Here is a 16,978-nt window from a genome sequence, read left to right on the forward strand (position 1 = left end):
GAAGTAGCTGTGTGTGTGTGTGTGTGTGTGTGTGTGTGTGTGTGTCGGGGTGGCGGTGCATTCAGGGTCAGGAGGCGGGTCTTCGCCGTCCCAGCGCTGAGGGCACGAAGGCCGGAGGCTAATCCCGTCACGGACAAGGATTACAAATTACACCGGCAGGCTCAAAGAGCAGCAGGTGGCAACGGTAAGAAGAGACGCCATTGGAGAGGCATGTGTGCACGTGTGTGTGTGTGTGTGTGTGTGTGTGTGTGTGTGTGTGTTTGGTTAGTTCTATTCCTCAAGATGAAGTCATTAGCTTCAGGGATTCACTCATTCCGACTTGGGAAAGGAGCCAACTGTTAGCTGATATGCTAATTCCCGACCCTTAGTCAAGACATTGAAGTCTCCAAGATGGCGGCGATGTCCTCCAGTGGGGTTTTGGACGCCGACCGGACGGCGTCTGTTTGCTTTCCCCTCCCCGAGCACCGGCTTGGCGTCATCCTGCTCCGAGGAAGTCTTATCTTGGCTTTTTTTTCTGCCTGCTTTGCAGATACGGTGGAAAGAACAACACGGCAAACTCAACAACACCACGTGGCGCGTCGAATCTCCACCATGGACGAGATACCTCGGTGATATGTTTGACATGGAAGGAACATGAGGGAACATACAGTATGAATGTATTTATACACGGGATACATCGTATTTACAGTCAGACACTGAGGTGCAGAGGTTGGAGGTTCAGTCTCGCAGCCAGAAGGTCCATAGTTGGATTCCCTTTCTGTGTGGAGTCTCCATGTTCTCCACATGTCTGCTTCGGGTTCCTCAGGGTTTCTCCCACAGTCCAAACACATGCTGGAGGGTCACTGGAGACTCTACGTTGTCCAAAATCTGGGACTGACAGGGTCAAGACTTGTATGCCTCCATTCGACTTATAAATGGCAGGGTCAAGAGTTGTATGCCTCCATTAGACTTATAAATGATTGGGTCAAGACTTGTATGCCTCCATTCGACTTATAAATGATAGGGTCAAGACTTGTATGCCTCCATTTGACTTATAAATGATAGGGTCAAGACTTGTATGCCTCCATTTGACTTATAAATGACAGGGTCAAGAGTTGTATGCCTATGTGACATATAAATGAGAGGGTGAATGGTCATATGTTGAACCGATCCAGGGTGAACCCGCCTCTGTGATAGGCTCCAGCCCCTCTACCCCATCCTGAGTGCAGGAGAAGCAATTTAGATAAAGAACGAATGGATGAATCACTGCAGCAGAACAACATGCCGCGGTTCCACTTGCAGAAAATAAACGTATGCAAGAAGTGAATGAAGGAAACCCGAGGAAAAAAGGAAATCCTGCTTGATGAAAGTCAACACTTGGTCCGAGTGTTTGCTTGGAAAACAGAGAGCGAAGAGTCTCGCTCGCGGTCGCACGTTCATCGTGGACAAAGCGTTTTCTCGCCGCCGCCGGTGATGAGCGGGGAAAGAGGTCAAAGGTCGCCGCCCTCGTCCAAACACAGGCATCCTGGACGTCAAAAGAACAACCGGATTGTTGGCGGCGCTCGCTGTGGATTCCCTGCGTCAGTGTGCCAGACGCGGCGGGACTGCATCGAGACCCCTGGTAACCATAGCAACCTGTGTCCGTGATGTCATCCTGGTGACCGCCGCGTCCCAACATACTCGTTTTTTTTTTCTTGTGTGTGTCGCTACTGCAGTAATCAACGCGCTCTTTTCCATTAGCACTTCTCAGGAGAACATGGTTATATAAAAATAAATACTATGATGATTATGTACACATTTGCATTGCAAGAGATTAGCGACTAGCCCTTTAGCTCCGCCCCCCACGGCTGCAGGTCGACCTGAAAACCTGGAACTGAAGTGTTTGCAGTGCAGGGTCTCTGGTCTTCTTGTTTATGGGCCCAAAACCCGGCGAGCTCGCCGCTTCAACTGATCTTCTCAGATATGTATGACATTTGCAACAGGAACTCCAAAACGCCCCCCAAAAAGGCGCCCGTTCTGTTAGCAGCATCTAACAGATTCTTGTTTGTCAAACATGGAACGTGACGTGAGGTTCCCTTGGTTGGCCCGGTTCCTCTGGTAGAGACAGAAGGAGCACCTGGTCTGTACTCTCCAGCTTCAGGGGGCGTCACTTCTCAGGAAGAGATGGCGAAGGAGCTGTAGACCAGGGAGAAAGCGAGGGCGTAGCTTTGCAACAGACCCGCGGCGGCGCTTAGCGGCGAGCGGGTGGTGAAGACGGCGTCCGTCTCGTTCATCGGCACCGGGAGGTTGCAGATGTTCCCCTGGCAGCAGGCAGTGCACACCTGGATGGCAAACAAAAAGACATCTTGAATTAGCTAGTTAGCGTAGATGCTATTGTCTGAAAAGTGGGAACACTAGCATGCCCATTGCACATTGCAAGAAAAAAAAGTTCTGCCCCTACATGGGGCAACAAACAAGAAGTCCACCAAGATGGTTGCCTATCTAGTTTGACCGCTTCACCTCTTGCAGCTCTGTCAGCAAGTAGCCTCCTGGGTTGTCCTCAGGGTTCCTCAAATTTCATAACTGACCAATCAGACAGGCTAAGCTAATCAGGCTAATTGTCGGGCCAGGTTTTATCCACATGGCGCCAAATCAAATCAACCTTGTCTGATGACACTTTCCCATGTGGCGGAGGTCTAGAGGTCTTTCTAGAGGTCTGCTGCAGTACACCCAGCAGTACACCCAGAAGGGGCAGCGCAGAGTGCCCTTTCAAGCTCTGATTTCTGTTTCGCACAATAACAAACAAGGCGGAAGAGCTGATGATGATTGGCTGATGATGATGTACAAGAGATGCCATGTCTTTCGCTGGTTGCCCTTGAGCATACAACTCTGCCCCCACAGCTTCTGGTGCTACGGCTTTTTTTGCTGCACTTGGCTACATATCCGTGAGCTCCCTTAGAATGGACAGGATGGACAGAAGGTACTGTCTCTACCAGTTTCATGTCATGGATGTAATAGTTATATGTCCTTGTTCCTGTGAGTCCTTGTTCTTACGTTGGGTGGAGCTCACCAGACAAGGCTCTGACATGTGCAGTGGAAGGTATCTCCTAGTCCTTGATGCCCTTAGTAAGATGAGCCAGAGGCAGCAGAGATGAGGATGTGGAGGTTTTCTTTGGGAGTGAGGAGGAAGGAGAGGTTCAGGAATGAGGGACAGCACATGTTAGATGGTTGGAGATAAAGTCAGACTGAGATGGTTTGGACAGAGGAGGGATGGTACGGATGGAGGTTGGAGAAGAGCTAGAGGAAGACGTTAGTTGGTGGGAGAGAAGAGGATGCTGAGGGTTAGATGGAGGTAGGGGATTAGTTGCGGTGACCCCTGAAGTGAGGAGCCAGAAGAAGAAGAAGGTCCCACCACTACCACACCTTCTCTCCTTCCTGATCCGTGACGGTACATCCGGCGGAAAGGCAGTCGTCCATCCGGGCGCAGCTCTTGGTCACCGACAGGCTGTGTCCCATCCCATTCATGGCGTGGCGCGTGTAGCAGTATTTGGCTTCTGGAAGCAGAAACAGCAATGTAGACAAGTGAGAACAAGCAGCTGGAGTTCCCTGACAACCTCGGTTTAGTTCTGCTTGGTGCGAAATCCACCGTGACCTTTGTTGTCGTGTCGGAGACAGGCGTCCTAAGCCTACATTTACACGCCGCATGCCGACAACCTCTATCTTTATGGGATGGAGCCAGTGGACTGTTGTCAGCTGTGGCGCAGAATCAAACTCCGGCTTTGGTCCATTCGCACCTCTGAGGTTCAATGGGAGGTCACTTGGATCTCCACACATCATCTAGACAGAGCTTACTTTTTTTCTCGTTTGAAGTCATAGAACTGTTGTGTGATTGGTCAGAAATTTGGTCAAGTGGAAGTAGTTGATGCTGAGGAGCAGAAGGTTGCAGGGTGTTGGGTAGTGAGGCATTCAAAGACACGCCAATGGTCAGTAATTCTTGGATTCTCAGATTTAGAGACGTGTGAGTAGTCAACGAATCGTTTGAAACTCGAGAGTCTGTTTATTCGCCTCACGAGTCCTGATGCCTTTGGCCGTGAACTCATTCCCTGACTGGTTCCTGCTACTGCTAGCTAGCGAACTGCAAATAAGATACTTGACAACACGTTGCTATTGCAGAACCGCTATTCTAACTGCGAATGTGTAACCATACCTAGCTAATCACCGTACTCGCCCTGTGGGAAGAGCAACAGGTCTGGTTTCTTGTTTCAACCCATGTTCCTCTTAAGCTAGAGTAGGAAGCAACTCAGTCAGTAAGTAAACAAATGAATCACTCAGTTACTCACAGAAGCCTTCCCTGCTTGCAGAAGGAATAGCTCACTCAGTGACTCAACGAACGATTCACTCAGCAGTCCTGAGTGGCCCTCCTTGCTTACAAAACGAACAACTCACTCTGTAACTCAATGAGCAAATCAGTCAGTTTCAGTGGTCCTCCATGGTTGCAAAACGAACGACTCACTCAATAATTCAATGAGCGAATCACTCCGTTTCAGTAGTCCTCCATGGTTGCAAAACGAACGACTCACTCAATAATTCAATGAGCGAATCACTCCGTTTCAGTAGTCCTCCATGGTTGCAAAACGAACGACTCACTTAGTAGCTCAACAACTGAATCACTCGGCTACTCAAATTAGCCCTCCCTGCTTGCAAAAGGAATAGCTCATCCAGTAACTCAACGAACAAATCACTCAGCAGTTCAGAGCGGCCCTCCCTGCTTGCAAAACGAACGACTCACTCAGTAACTCAACAAACGAATCACTGACTTACTGATAGTAGTAACGACTCACTCAGTAACTCAATGAGCGAATCTCTGAGTTACTCACAGTAGCCCTACATGGTTGCAAAACGCACGAGTCACATTAAGTCAACAAATGAATCTCTTGGTTACTCACAGTGGCCCTCCCTGCTTACAAAACAAATGACTCACTCAGTAACTCAACAAACGAATCACTGACTTACTGATAGTAGCCCTCTCTATTTGTAAAATGAACGACTCCTTCAGTAGCTCAACAAATGAATCACTCGGTTACTCACATTAGCCCTACCTGCTTGTAAACTGAACGACTCACTTAGTAACTCAATGAGTGAATCACTCGGTTACTCACAGTAGCCCTACACGGTTCCAAAACGAACGACTCACTCAGTAACTCAATAAGCGAATCTCTCAGTGACTCAAAGTAGCCCTACATGGTTGCAAAACGCACGAGTCACATTAAGTCAACAAATGAATCACTCGGTTACTCACAGTGGCCCTCCCTGCTTACAAAACAAATGACTCACTCAGTAACTCAACAAACGAATCACTGACTTACTGATAGTCTTCTTCTTTCGGCTTTTCCCGTCAGGGGTCGATAGTAGCCCTCTCTATTTGTAAAACGAACGACTCCCTCAGTAGCTCAACAAATGAATCACTCAGTTTACTCACATTAGCCCTCCCTGCTTGTAAACCGAACGATTCACTTAGTAACTCAATAAGCGAATCACTCGGTTACTCACAGTAGCCCTACACGGTTCCAAAACGAACGACTCACTCAGTAACTCAACGAGGCTCGGATCATCGGCAAACGTCTTCAGATTGTCAGAGTTCCCATTCATCATTCCGCCGCCAAGTGGGTGCAACGGCAGTTATGTAGCGCGCATACCGTCCTCTAAGTTCACTGTACAAGTCCAAGTTATGTAGCCCGCATACCGTCTTCTAATCTTACAGTACAAGCTGCAAATTGTTGCAGACAAACGTCAGGGTGAGATGACCCCCGGATGAAGCTTTAGAGCCTCAGTGCCCAAAAAGCGTCAAGCGCGACGAATCGGCGGATCCCGCAACAAGTGCGCGGCGTCGACGAAGTGACCCGCTAACGTCAATCAAAAAAAAATCCCGCCGGCGCTAACGCTCTCGGCTAATCTCCGCGTTAGACCGAGATGGGGCGGCAACATGTGTTGGGCGGACGGAGCGTGAAGGTGTGAAAATCGATCTTACCGCGCGGGCAGAACACGTCCGGCGCCCAGCGGTTGCAGCTGAAGTTGTCCCGGGCGTCTTCACAAGTGAAGCACTTGAATCCGCCAGGAAACGGAGTGGCTGTGGGAGGGAAACGGACTTTATTAGCATGAATCTCTCAAGCTAGGAGTGGAACGTAAACTGAAAAAAATCTCTTGCTCAAGTTCAGGTGAAGAACCTGGACGCCTCCGAAACATCTTTTTAGATGTTTCGGAGTTACTAGCGTTTGAACGACAGGGCTTCAGCTGTTTGAGCTAGCCGTCGCTACGTCGCGTTTATTTACATTCAAATCAGCGCACGGTTGTCCGTGCAGGAACTTTGGACGGATCAATGTGGGCGACCTTCTGCCTCGAAAAGTTTTGTGAGTGAGATAGAGGGATATGTTGGGTATGAAGGCTGGAGAGCTACCTGTAGCGCTAATAGCTACATGCTAATAGCTGACATGATACATCAACGGCATACTAGCATAAGCATTTGGCAGGACTTTGCAGAAGATCAAGCCACGCCCCTTGAACTCGTCCAATGAGAGAGCCCAAGGACTCGTGAGGTTGCTAGCGCGCGCTAACGAGGGGACGCTAGCGCAGTCAGGATACGAAGAGGAGCGTTGAGAAGTGCACCATGCGCTAACCCTCAGCAGAGTAAGCCTATGGCAGCATCGCTAGCAGCTAGTGCTAGCTTGAAGCGTTCTTCAAAAAAGTAGCTTAAAGTAAAGTGCAACTTAGAGGGAAAAACGCGTCAATTCACCTGCTCAACATTGTTCGATTAGCAAAGCCCATGTTAGCCGTCTTTATTTTTATTTCATATTTTTACTTGTTTTTAACTGCTATTGGCTAGAGGAAAAGAACCGGCAGGCGCAAGCAGGGGGCTCGCTGTTCTTGACATTGCAGAGATTTACTTTTCAAGCTAGCACGTTCAAAAACAGGGATCTGACAGTTATGAATGTGTGGAGGTCTGAAAATGATTTATGGAACTGCTGGAAGTGCTAGCACGGCAGCTGTTGGGCTAATATGTCAAATAAAAATGAATTATGCAAAGTAACCACCCCCTCAATGGTAGTTATGGTCTAGTCCTCGGGGGCTTCCTAGAGGAAGTTCATCTTATTGTCATGGAAATTGAGACGCAACAGTAATTCCACAAGAGCAGGTCCACCAGCAGGAAGTTCATGTTGGTTCAGCTTGGTCTTCATTTCCTGACGTCCCACAAAAAAGGGGGCGCAAAACAAAAAAATGTTTTGACAGCTCCAGCCATGGAACGGGAGCACAGGCCGAGTCAGGAAACCTTCATCGATAATTCGCTAAGCTAGCCAGGTGCTAGCTGGTTAGCTATAACCGGAGTAGTGATCCGTAGCTCCGCCTCCTAGCCGGTCCGCTAATTCTGCAGTTGTTCCAATGAAGACCATCTGCTGGGATCAAAGGGCTGCACTGTTTGCTTTCCAATTTGGTACCATAGAGTCAATCAGAGCGCCCCTGACACACACACACACACACACACACACACACTGCCCCCCGAGACAGCTGGGGGCCTTCACCCTGAAAACTAACTTCTATCCAAGGTCAGCAGAAACTGAAAGCCCTTTTTTTTTTTTTTTTATGAGTTGTGAATGAGGGGGCGAATGTTGTATGCCTGTATGATGAGAGGGTGAGTATCCTGTGTTTCTATACGCCGATTTAACGGCCTTTAATAAAAAACCGACGTAGTAACCTAAGTGGTGTTGTAAGATTCTCTTGCTGCGCTGGAATGAGTGACCAACGTTTTACACAAACACTGAGCACTTCTTGAACTTGAGTTGTGAAACCCCGAGGGCCTCACCTGCTGCTGAAGGCTGGCGGTTGCCGTCCTGACATTTATTGTCCGAGGATCACGTTGAGTCATGGAGACGATCAGCAGCTAATTGATCTGACTCACATGGAGTCTGAATGTCCTCGTTTTTATTGGTGGTTTGAAATATCGTGGACGAGAGGATGAATGCCTCTATATGGCATGTGAATGAGAGGGGCGAGAGTTGTATGTCTGTAAAACATGTGAATGAGAAGGGTGACAGTTGTATGTCTGTAAAAAAAGGGAATGAGAGGGGTGACAGTTGTATGTCCGTATGACATGTGAATCCAAGGGGCAACAGTTGTATGTCTGTATGACGTGAATGAGAGGGGCAATAGCTGTTTGTCCGTATAACATGTGAGTGAGAGGGGCGATAGTTGTATGTCCGTATAACACGTGAACCCGAGGGGCAACAGTTGTATGTCTGTATGACGTGAATGAGAGGGACAATAGTTGTATGTCCGTATGACATGTTAATGAGAGGGGCGACAGTTGTATGTCTGTGTAAAGTGAATGAGAGGGGCAACAGTTGTATGTCTGTATGACCTGAATGAGAGGGGCGATAGTTGTATGTCCATATAACATGTGAACCCGAGGGGCAACAGTTGTATGTCTGTATGACGTGAATGAGAGGGGCAATAGTTGTATGTCCGTATGACATGTTAATGAGAGGGGCGACAGTTGTATGTCTGTATGACCCGAATGAGAGGGGCGATAGTTGTATGTCTGTATAACATGTGAATGAGAGGGGCGATAGTTGTATGTCCGTATAACATGTGTACCCGAGGGGCAACAGTTGTATGTCTGTATGACGTGAATGAGAGGTGCGATAGTTGTATGTCTATATAACATGTGAATGAGAGGGGTGATAGTTGTATGTCTGAATGACCTGAATGAGAGGGGCGACTGTTGTATGTCCGTATAACATGTGAACCCGAGGGGCAACAGTTGTATGTCTGTATAACATGTGAATGAGAGGGGCGATAGTTGTATGTCCGTATAACATGTGAACCCGAGGGGCAACAGTTGTATGTCCGTATGACATGTTAATGAGAGGGGCGATAGTTAATACATTTCAAAACTACTTGTAATGGAAGGGTGAATGGTCTCTATATGTGGCCCCGTGATTGGTCCAGGGATAGGCTCCAGCCTTCCCTGTTTTCCCAATCATTGATATCCCCATCTCCCCTTTTCGAAGTCGCCATGTGTTTCTGTCCGAGTTTATCCTTTTATGATCAGCAACAACAGCAAATAATCTAAGATGCCGGTGACTGGTTGGTCAAAAAACGACCCTCTGCTGCTGCCCAGCGCGCCGTTTCCAAGGCATGACAACCCCCCGCAGTCATTTCTGGCGTGCTTTCTTTCCTTAGCCCCATTTTCGCCATCTGCTTCCGCCCCGACGGCGGCGGGATCAGCCCCCCGATCCGCCGCCAGTAACTCACACGGCGAGCACACCCAGTTATGTGTGTTTGCTGCGTTGCCTTGACACACGCCGTAAACTAGCGAGCTAAAGTTAGCTTGTGCACCGCACAGTGACTCCTAGCATGAGGCTGCAGAGCTAATGCTAAAAATCGCTTGTTTTTCATCCGGAGGCTTTGTCGCAGTTGATGCCTTTTATTTTCTTTTTTTTTTAAATATCATAATGAATTTAATTTTACTGGCTTGTAAATTGAATTTCATTTAATTATAAATTTTATCAAATTCTATTTCCTTATAAATTTGATTAAATTAATTTCATCGTATATCGTTATACATTTAATTTCATTTAGTTTTAATTCCTTATGAATTCAATTTAATTTGAGTTCACTAACTTTTATTTCCTTATAAATTTGATTTAATATAATTTAATTGCATTTCATGATAATTTAATGTCTTTTGATTTCCTTAATTTAATTGCATTTCAATTTCATTTCCTTTTGAATTCAATTCAATTAACTTTTATTTCCTTATAAGTTTGATTTATTATGATTTCATTGTATTTCATGAACATTTAAGTTATTTTTTCAAATTTTGTTATCAATTGAATTGCATTTCATTTAATTTAATTTCCCAATGAATTCAATTTAATTAAGTTTTATTTCCTTATTAATTCTATTTTCATATAATGTCATTGTATTTCATGATAATTTAATTCATTTTTTCAAATTTCCTTATTAATTTAATTGCATTTCATTTAATTTTATTTCCTTATAAATCCAATTTAATTTCATTTCCTTTTGAATTCAATTCAATTAAATCTCATTTCCTTATAAGTTTGATTTAATATAATTTCACTGTATTTCATGATAATTCCTTTTTGAATTTTCTTATTAATTTAATTGCATTTCATTTGATTTTCTTTCCCAAATGGATTCAATTTACTTAAGTTTTATTTCCTTATGAATTTGATTTAATAAGATTTCATTGTATTTCATGATAATTTAATTTATTTTTTCAAATTTTCTTCTTTAATTGCATTTTATTTAATTTGATTTCCTAATGAATTCAATTTAATTAAGTTTTATTTCCTTATAAATTCTATTTTCATATAATGTCATTGTATTTCACGATAATTCAATTTCTTTTTTAAATTTCCTTATTAATTTAATTGCATTCCATTTAATTTTATTTCCTTATAAATCCAATTTAATGTCATTTCCTTTTGAATTCAATTCAATTAACTTTTATTTCCTTATAAGTTTAATTTAATATAATTTCATTGTATTTCATGATAATTTGTTTGTTAACTTTCTTATTAACTTAATTGCATTTCATTTAATTTTATTTCCCAAATGAATTCAATTTACTTAAGTGATATTTCCATATAGATTTGATTTATAATGATTTCATTGTATTCCATGATAATTTAAGTTATTTTTTCAAATTTTCTTATCAATTTAATTGCATTTCTTTTAATTTAATTTCCTTATGAATTAAATTTAGTTAAGTTTTATTTCCTTATAAATTTGATTTTAATATTATGTCATTGTATTTCATGATCATTACACTTCTTCTTTTAATTTCCTTATTAATTAAAATTGCATTTCATTTAATTTTATTTCCATATAAAACCAATTTAATTTCCTTTTGGTTTAATTTTATTCAAAAAAAAAAAGGATTATTTTTTAGCGCTTCTGTCTGACAGCAAGACGGTCCCTGGTTGGATTTAATTCCCCTAAATTGTCCAGATGTGTAAATAAGAGGATGTTGGTTGTCTTTCTACACACTGATCCGACTGTTTGTAGTTTTCTAGCGCTAACAGCTGCTAAGAATCCCCTCCATCGCCCATAGGTTTCACCGCGAGACGTTTCCGGGACTCACTGGAGGGGTGAAGGTAGATGATGTCCTGCTCAGTGAAGTCCCTGCCGTTTGCGGCCCTCAGGAGGTCCAGGGTGGCGATCAGGAGCAGGAGCCAGGTCGCCGGCGGCCAGGACTCCATGGCTGGACCCACGCATGGATGAGGACTTCCAACCCTGTAACATCAGGACACCAACAGCGGGATTCTTAGAGGGCGCCCTTCACCTAGCAGACACCGTGAAGCTCACGTATGCTCAGGCTCAGCAAGTAAATGGGTACGTTCCTTTTAGGTGTAGCCAAACGCCACCGTCCAAATACTTCCCATGATGTCGATAAAGCTGTTTACCAATACGTCCACTAGAGGGCAACTCAGAGGTCGCTTCCCGAACGCCATTTTGTCTTCTTCTTCTTCTTCTTTTCTGTTCCTTTCCCGCTGGCACTCGAGCATACAACACCGCCCTTCCACGACTGCTAGCATTTGGGTTCTTCTTCTTCTTCCTCTTTCGGCTTTTCCCTTCAGGTGTCGCCACAGCGAGTCAACTTTCTCCATCCAACCCTATTCTCTGGATCCTCCTCTCTCACACCAACTACCTTCATATCTTCTCTCACTACGTCCATAAATCTTCTCTTTGGTCTTCCTACAGACCTCCTGCCTGGCAGCTTCACCTTCAGCAACCTTCTACCCAGATCTTCACCATGGTTTGGACATGAACACTCCTTTGTTCATGTCCAAAACATCTCAATCATCACTTTGTCTCGGTCATACATGTCTTGCACCCCTGTGACAGAGTCTTCTTCTCCTTTGGGCTTTTCCCTTCAGTGGTCGCCACAGCGAGTCAACCTTCTCCATCTAACCCTATTCTCTGGATCCTCCTCTCTCACACCAACTACCTTCATATCTTCTCTCACTACGTCCATAAATCTTCTCTTTGGTCTTCCTCCAGACCTCTTGACTGGCAGCTCCAATTCCAGCATCCGTCTACCAATATATTCACTATCCCTCCTCTGTCCATGACCCAACCATCTCAGTCTGGCTTCTCTGACCTTCTCTCCAAAACATCTAACATGTGCTGTTCCTCTGATAGACTCATTCCTGATCCTCTCCATCCTGGTCACTCCCAAAGAGAACCTCACCATCTTCATCTCTGCAACCTCTAGTTCTGCCTGCTGTCTTTTGGTCATTGGAACAGTTTCTAGTCCAAACATCATCGCTGGTCTCACCACTGTCTTCTACACCTTACTATGATTCCAAAAAAAAAAAAAACAACAACCGGTCGCCAGCTTTCGAGCTAGTTTTGCTAACATTTGCGTTACAGCTGAGGCGTGTTCTGGTTCCGGCTAGGTAACGGCGGTTCCTCAACTACAGGAAGTCCCAGCTTTTACGACATCCGCGATCTACGTTTCAGGGTTACATCGTCATCTGCCGTGAGTTTATTAAGAGTCTTGTTCCATCATTCCGATGGACCCCATTTGCGATGCTAGAACATATTCCGCATGGGAACTAGTCGGCGAGCGGAGCGGATGACTTCATCGTCACGTTTGTTTACATTCGCCGGTTGTACTTAAGTTTCTTTTGTGTTGTTTTTGTGTTGTTTGGCAAACATTGCGTTATGATGCGCGGCAGGAACAGGACTAAGACGAGGACCCCCTGTACTTTTCTGAGGTTATTTTATCCAGGCTGGTAGTGGTTGGATTCCCATGCTCTCTGATCGCCGCTAGCTTGCTTTCGGTCAGCAGTGACAAGACTCGCAGTAGGCGGATCCTTCGACCAATCCCATCGGTCGAAATCAGGGTCCCCGATTGAGCCCAAAGTTGCGCCTTCAGTAGTCAGTTTGGAGAACGTATCCTGCCCGTTATCTCCGCCGCCGCCACCAACTTTCCCGAAATGCCAACGCGCTGAATGTCTTTGAAGGGGGCAGGACATGTATGGCTCGGCGAGGACGGCCCAGCTGCTGTTTTCGTTCGACCCCGGACAGCTGGGCGCTGGAGAACAGAGGGTTCGGGCTTCAAACGTCAACGCGGCCCAAAGTCCGAGACTTAACCTTCTCACCCCGACCACATTTTGTCTTTTCGCGCCGTTTCAATGCGTTAAAAAGCAACATGTATTTCCCATTCTGTCTGCCTGACATTGAGCTACGATTAAAAAAAAAAAATAAAGGGAAAATTAAAACATTTATATCAAGAATGAGAGGATGATGTTTTACACAACTACATGCGGCCTATTAGTGTACACATAGATGTATTTTGTAATTTTTTGCCGGTGCGGCTTATATAAAGGTGCGCTCAATAGTCCAGAAATTACGATACTTCATCTTACGCTGAATGAAACAGATATTTTGACATTGAGTTTTACTCTGGTGGAATTAAAATGAAAAAATGTAATTTTTGATTTGTTTGAATCCACTATTTTTCCTCTTTATCCTCTATTTAATTTATTTTTATGACAACAACAATAGTTATTGTAATAATAATCGTTGATATGATATTTATATTTTTTACCAATTTTTTAACTTTGCCTATTTTTGCTCCCACGACACTTAATTTTTCTTTTATTTATTTTGTTCGGCTGAGTTTGAAGGAATTGTAGCTTTTTTTTTTTAAATTATTTTTCGGCCTTGTTTACCAGAGATTTAAACGCTTTAAGATTTTTTAGTTTAATGCAATTCAATTTATTTTTTGGTCTTCTGGTTAATTCGGCTACTTCCGAAGGGATTATAACTGTTTTTTTTTTATCGTTTTTGCTTCCTTGATTCCGTAAAATTTAAAGCTTTAAGATTTTGAATTGATTTCAATTTATGTCAGCTCTTTATGATGCTTTTGAAATATTTATCCTTTTTTTTTTTTGTTTGTTTTTTTTAATGTATTTGTTTTTTTAATCTCCCCACATTGACGGCGCAGCCTGAAAGGGGTCACATTATTTTTATAAAATATATATATTTTAGTTTTTTTTTTCTAAAAGCCTAGATTTGTTAAATAATCTGCATTTATTTATTTTTTATTTATTAACCGTCAGTTACGAACGCCCCGCGGTGCTTTCAAACGTCCCGGGAATTCCGATCATCATCGACTGAATTATTCACGTTGGAAAAGAACTTCAAAGCGGACGGCGTCCTCGGGGGGGGGGGGGATGCCGGCACGCCATTGGTCGACTCGGCGGGCGGGCGGGAACCACGTGGCGCCCGAGCAGAGGGAGGCGTCGAACCCGGAACCGCCATTTTGGTCCCTTTTCCGCCAAACCGATGAAATCTCACCTGAAAATCGCAGCGGTTGTAATCGGATTACAATGGGATTGTAATCCGATTACAACCCGAGCGCTCGGTGGCCAGTTTATAAGCCGAACACGGATGGATGAGTGAGTTTATCACCCTCACATGCATGATGTGCAGGTGAGAGGGTGAATGTTTGTTTTTACATGTGAATGAATGGATGGATGAGGGAACGGTTGAACGTCTAGATCATGAATGAATGAATGGATGGATGGATGGATTAATGGATGGATAGAAGGAGGGATGGATGGATGGAGGAATGAATGAATGAATGAATGAATGGATGGATGGATGGATGGATGGATGAATGGATGAATGGATGGATGGATGGATGGATGGATGAATGGATGGATGAATGGATGAATGAATGAATGGATGGATGGATGGATGAATGGATGGAGGAATGAATGAATGAATGAATGAATGGATGGATGGATGGGATATTTAAATGTGTGCACGTGTGAATGGTTGAACGTCTCAAAAAGGTGCAAATGTGTAGATTTATGATTGTTATATTGTGTGAATGAATGAATGAATGAATGAATGAATGAATGAATGAAAAACAGAGGATTTGTTTGTAAAAGTCAGGATTTTTAAATCCAGATTAGATGAAACCTTCCTTGTTCTTTGGAGGATCCTCAGTGTGGAACCCCTCCAACACACACACACACACACACACACGCACACACGCTGCACTGACTGTAGAACAAAGCCTCAGCATAGGGGAGCACTCACACACACACACACACACACACACACTGAACACACCCCCACTCCCATGCTTGAATGAAACACATTTGTCTGAGGCTCAGTGACACTGATGATGGCCGAGCTACACCTGCTCTGCACACACACACACACACACACACACACACACACACACACACACACACACACACACACACACACACACACACACCCTCGAAGACAGGATTGTGCAACAGTGATACATTGAAAGAAATGTATGAGTGGAAATGCCTGCTGCTTATTTGTTACGGACTAGCGGTGAGTGTGTGTGTGTGTGTGTGTGTGTGTGTGTGTGTGTGTGTGTGTGTGTGTGTGTGTGTGTGTGTTATTAGTTCAAAGGGTGAAAATGGGTCGAGAAGCTGCTTTGTGGTGTCCTGAAGAAAAAATCTACCACACATATATAGATATGTAGAAAGTCTAAACACCTGCATATATATATATATATAGTGTGTGTGTGTGTGTGTGTGTGTGTGTGTGTGCGTGTGTGTGTGTGTGCGCGTGCCTTGTAATCAGAAGGCTTCCTTTTTGTTCGTCCCTCGCAGGGGGTCAAAATGGGTCGAGGAGCCGCCACACTGTGTCAGGGAAAACACCCCCCTCAGCAACACACACACACACACACACACACACACACACACACACACACACACACACACACAGGAATCCGGTATTATGCAGAAGTGTAAACAAATGCATACCAGAATATGAAATGAATCTGCCACCTTATAATTTGTCACAGACCAGCTAATGTGTGTGTGTGTAATGCAGAGTGTTTTCTCCTAACACGGTGCAGCAGCTCACACACACACACACACACACACACACACACACACACACGGCTGAGAGAAAGTGCTTTCCTTACACTCACAGAATCCGGTGTGTCGTCGTCTCTCAGGTTCCAGGCGGGGGAGGCGAAAAAAAAACAAAAAAATAGAGGGAAAGGCAAGAAGAAGAAGAAGAAGAAGGTGAAGAAGAAGAAGAAGAAGAAGAAGAAGCGTCCAGCGTCTCCTCCTGGTTTTTGTCCCAGTGACAGCTCGGCTCCGTCACACTCCGGCGGAGGTCGGGAGGGGGTTTGGAGGAAGCGTTCCCATTGGCCGGGGGAAGCCGGTGGGCGGCGGCGAGGGGAACCTCCGGGGTGAGATTGATGAGCTTGACTCTCATTATGGACCTTCTGCAGGTCTTCCAGGAGATGCAGGAGCAGGGGAGGACTTTCTGGCTGCCGGGAGCTCCGGGCCCTCCAGGGCCCCCACTGCAGAAACATTATGTATAATATTGTGCATTATTGCTAGTATTATTAATATATACCGTGCATGTTTTGATCATTTTTGATATTTTTTTTTTTGCTGTCTTTTTTTTTTTTTTTGGATTTTGTTATCATTATTTTGCAGTTTTTTATTGTAATGTTGGCAGTTTTTGATCATATTTTTGCATTTTTATTGTATTTTTTTATTTTTTTGCATTTTTTTTAATCTTATTATTTGCATCCCTAATTTCTTTTGTTATTTTTGACCATTTTTTTGCTGGTTCTGGTTGTACTTTTTGCAATTCGTCACTATTTTTTGCGTTCTTTTAATTTTGCATTTTTGATCACATTTTTTGCGTTTTTGATCATATTTTTGCATTTTTTATCATATTTTTTATTTATTTATTTTTGCATTTTATGATCATTATTTTGCTTTTTTTTATTGTAATGTTGGCAGTTTTTGATCATATTTTTGCATTTTTATTGTATTTTTTTATTTTTTTGCATTTTTTTTTTAATCTTATTATTTGCATCCCTAATTTCTTTTGTTATTTTTGACCATTTTTTTTGCTGGTTCTGATTGTACTTTTTGCAATTTGTCACTACTTTTTCATTCTTTTAATTTTG

The 16,978-nt window shown here is 43.9% G+C and overlaps 1 protein-coding gene across 4 annotated transcripts; it reads right to left on the minus strand.

Moving 5' to 3' along the window:
- Window positions 1-1,309: 1,309 nt before the first annotated feature.
- On the minus strand, window positions 1,310-16,121 carry lypd6 (LY6/PLAUR domain containing 6). Of its 4 annotated transcripts, none has more exons than XM_086147698.1 (6): window positions 15,977-16,121; window positions 15,614-15,683; window positions 11,123-11,274; window positions 5,987-6,085; window positions 3,382-3,512; window positions 1,310-2,300 (listed from the first exon to the last, which is right to left on the minus strand). In XM_086147698.1, exons 3-6 carry the CDS (start codon window positions 11,238-11,240, stop codon window positions 2,133-2,135), a joined length of 516 nt encoding a protein of 171 aa, XP_086003824.1. In that variant the 5' UTR covers window positions 11,241-11,274; window positions 15,614-15,683; window positions 15,977-16,121; the 3' UTR covers window positions 1,310-2,132. The 4 variants fall into 4 exon arrangements, with proteins under 4 accessions (XP_086003824.1, XP_086003822.1, XP_086003826.1 ...); XM_086147696.1 differs by having other exon boundaries at window positions 15,971-16,121; XM_086147700.1 differs by lacking the exon at window positions 15,614-15,683.
- Between the last annotated feature and the right edge of the window lie 857 nt (window positions 16,122-16,978).

This window comes from Fistularia commersonii, chromosome 6, assembly GCF_037954325.1.
Source record: "Fistularia commersonii isolate RoL2024-O1a breed Wild chromosome 6, RoL_Fcom_v1.0, whole genome shotgun sequence".
NCBI lineage: Eukaryota > Metazoa > Chordata > Actinopteri > Syngnathiformes > Fistulariidae > Fistularia > Fistularia commersonii.

What these genes read in the sequence shown, in the direction of transcription:
- lypd6 (XM_086147700.1), bottom strand. Translation starts at nt 11,240, where the DNA reads ATGGAGTCCTGGCCGCCGGCGACCTGGCTCCTGCTCCTGATCGCCACC. An exon ending in GGACGTGTTCTGCCCGCGCG is followed by an intron (nt 3,513 to 5,986) that starts GTAAGATCGATT and finishes TTCTGCTTCCAG; the next exon opens with AAGCCAAATACTGCTACACG. An exon ending in CGGATCAGGAAGGAGAGAAG is followed by an intron (nt 2,301 to 3,381) that starts GTGTGGTAGTGG and finishes TTTGCCATCCAG; the next exon opens with GTGTGCACTGCCTGCTGCCA.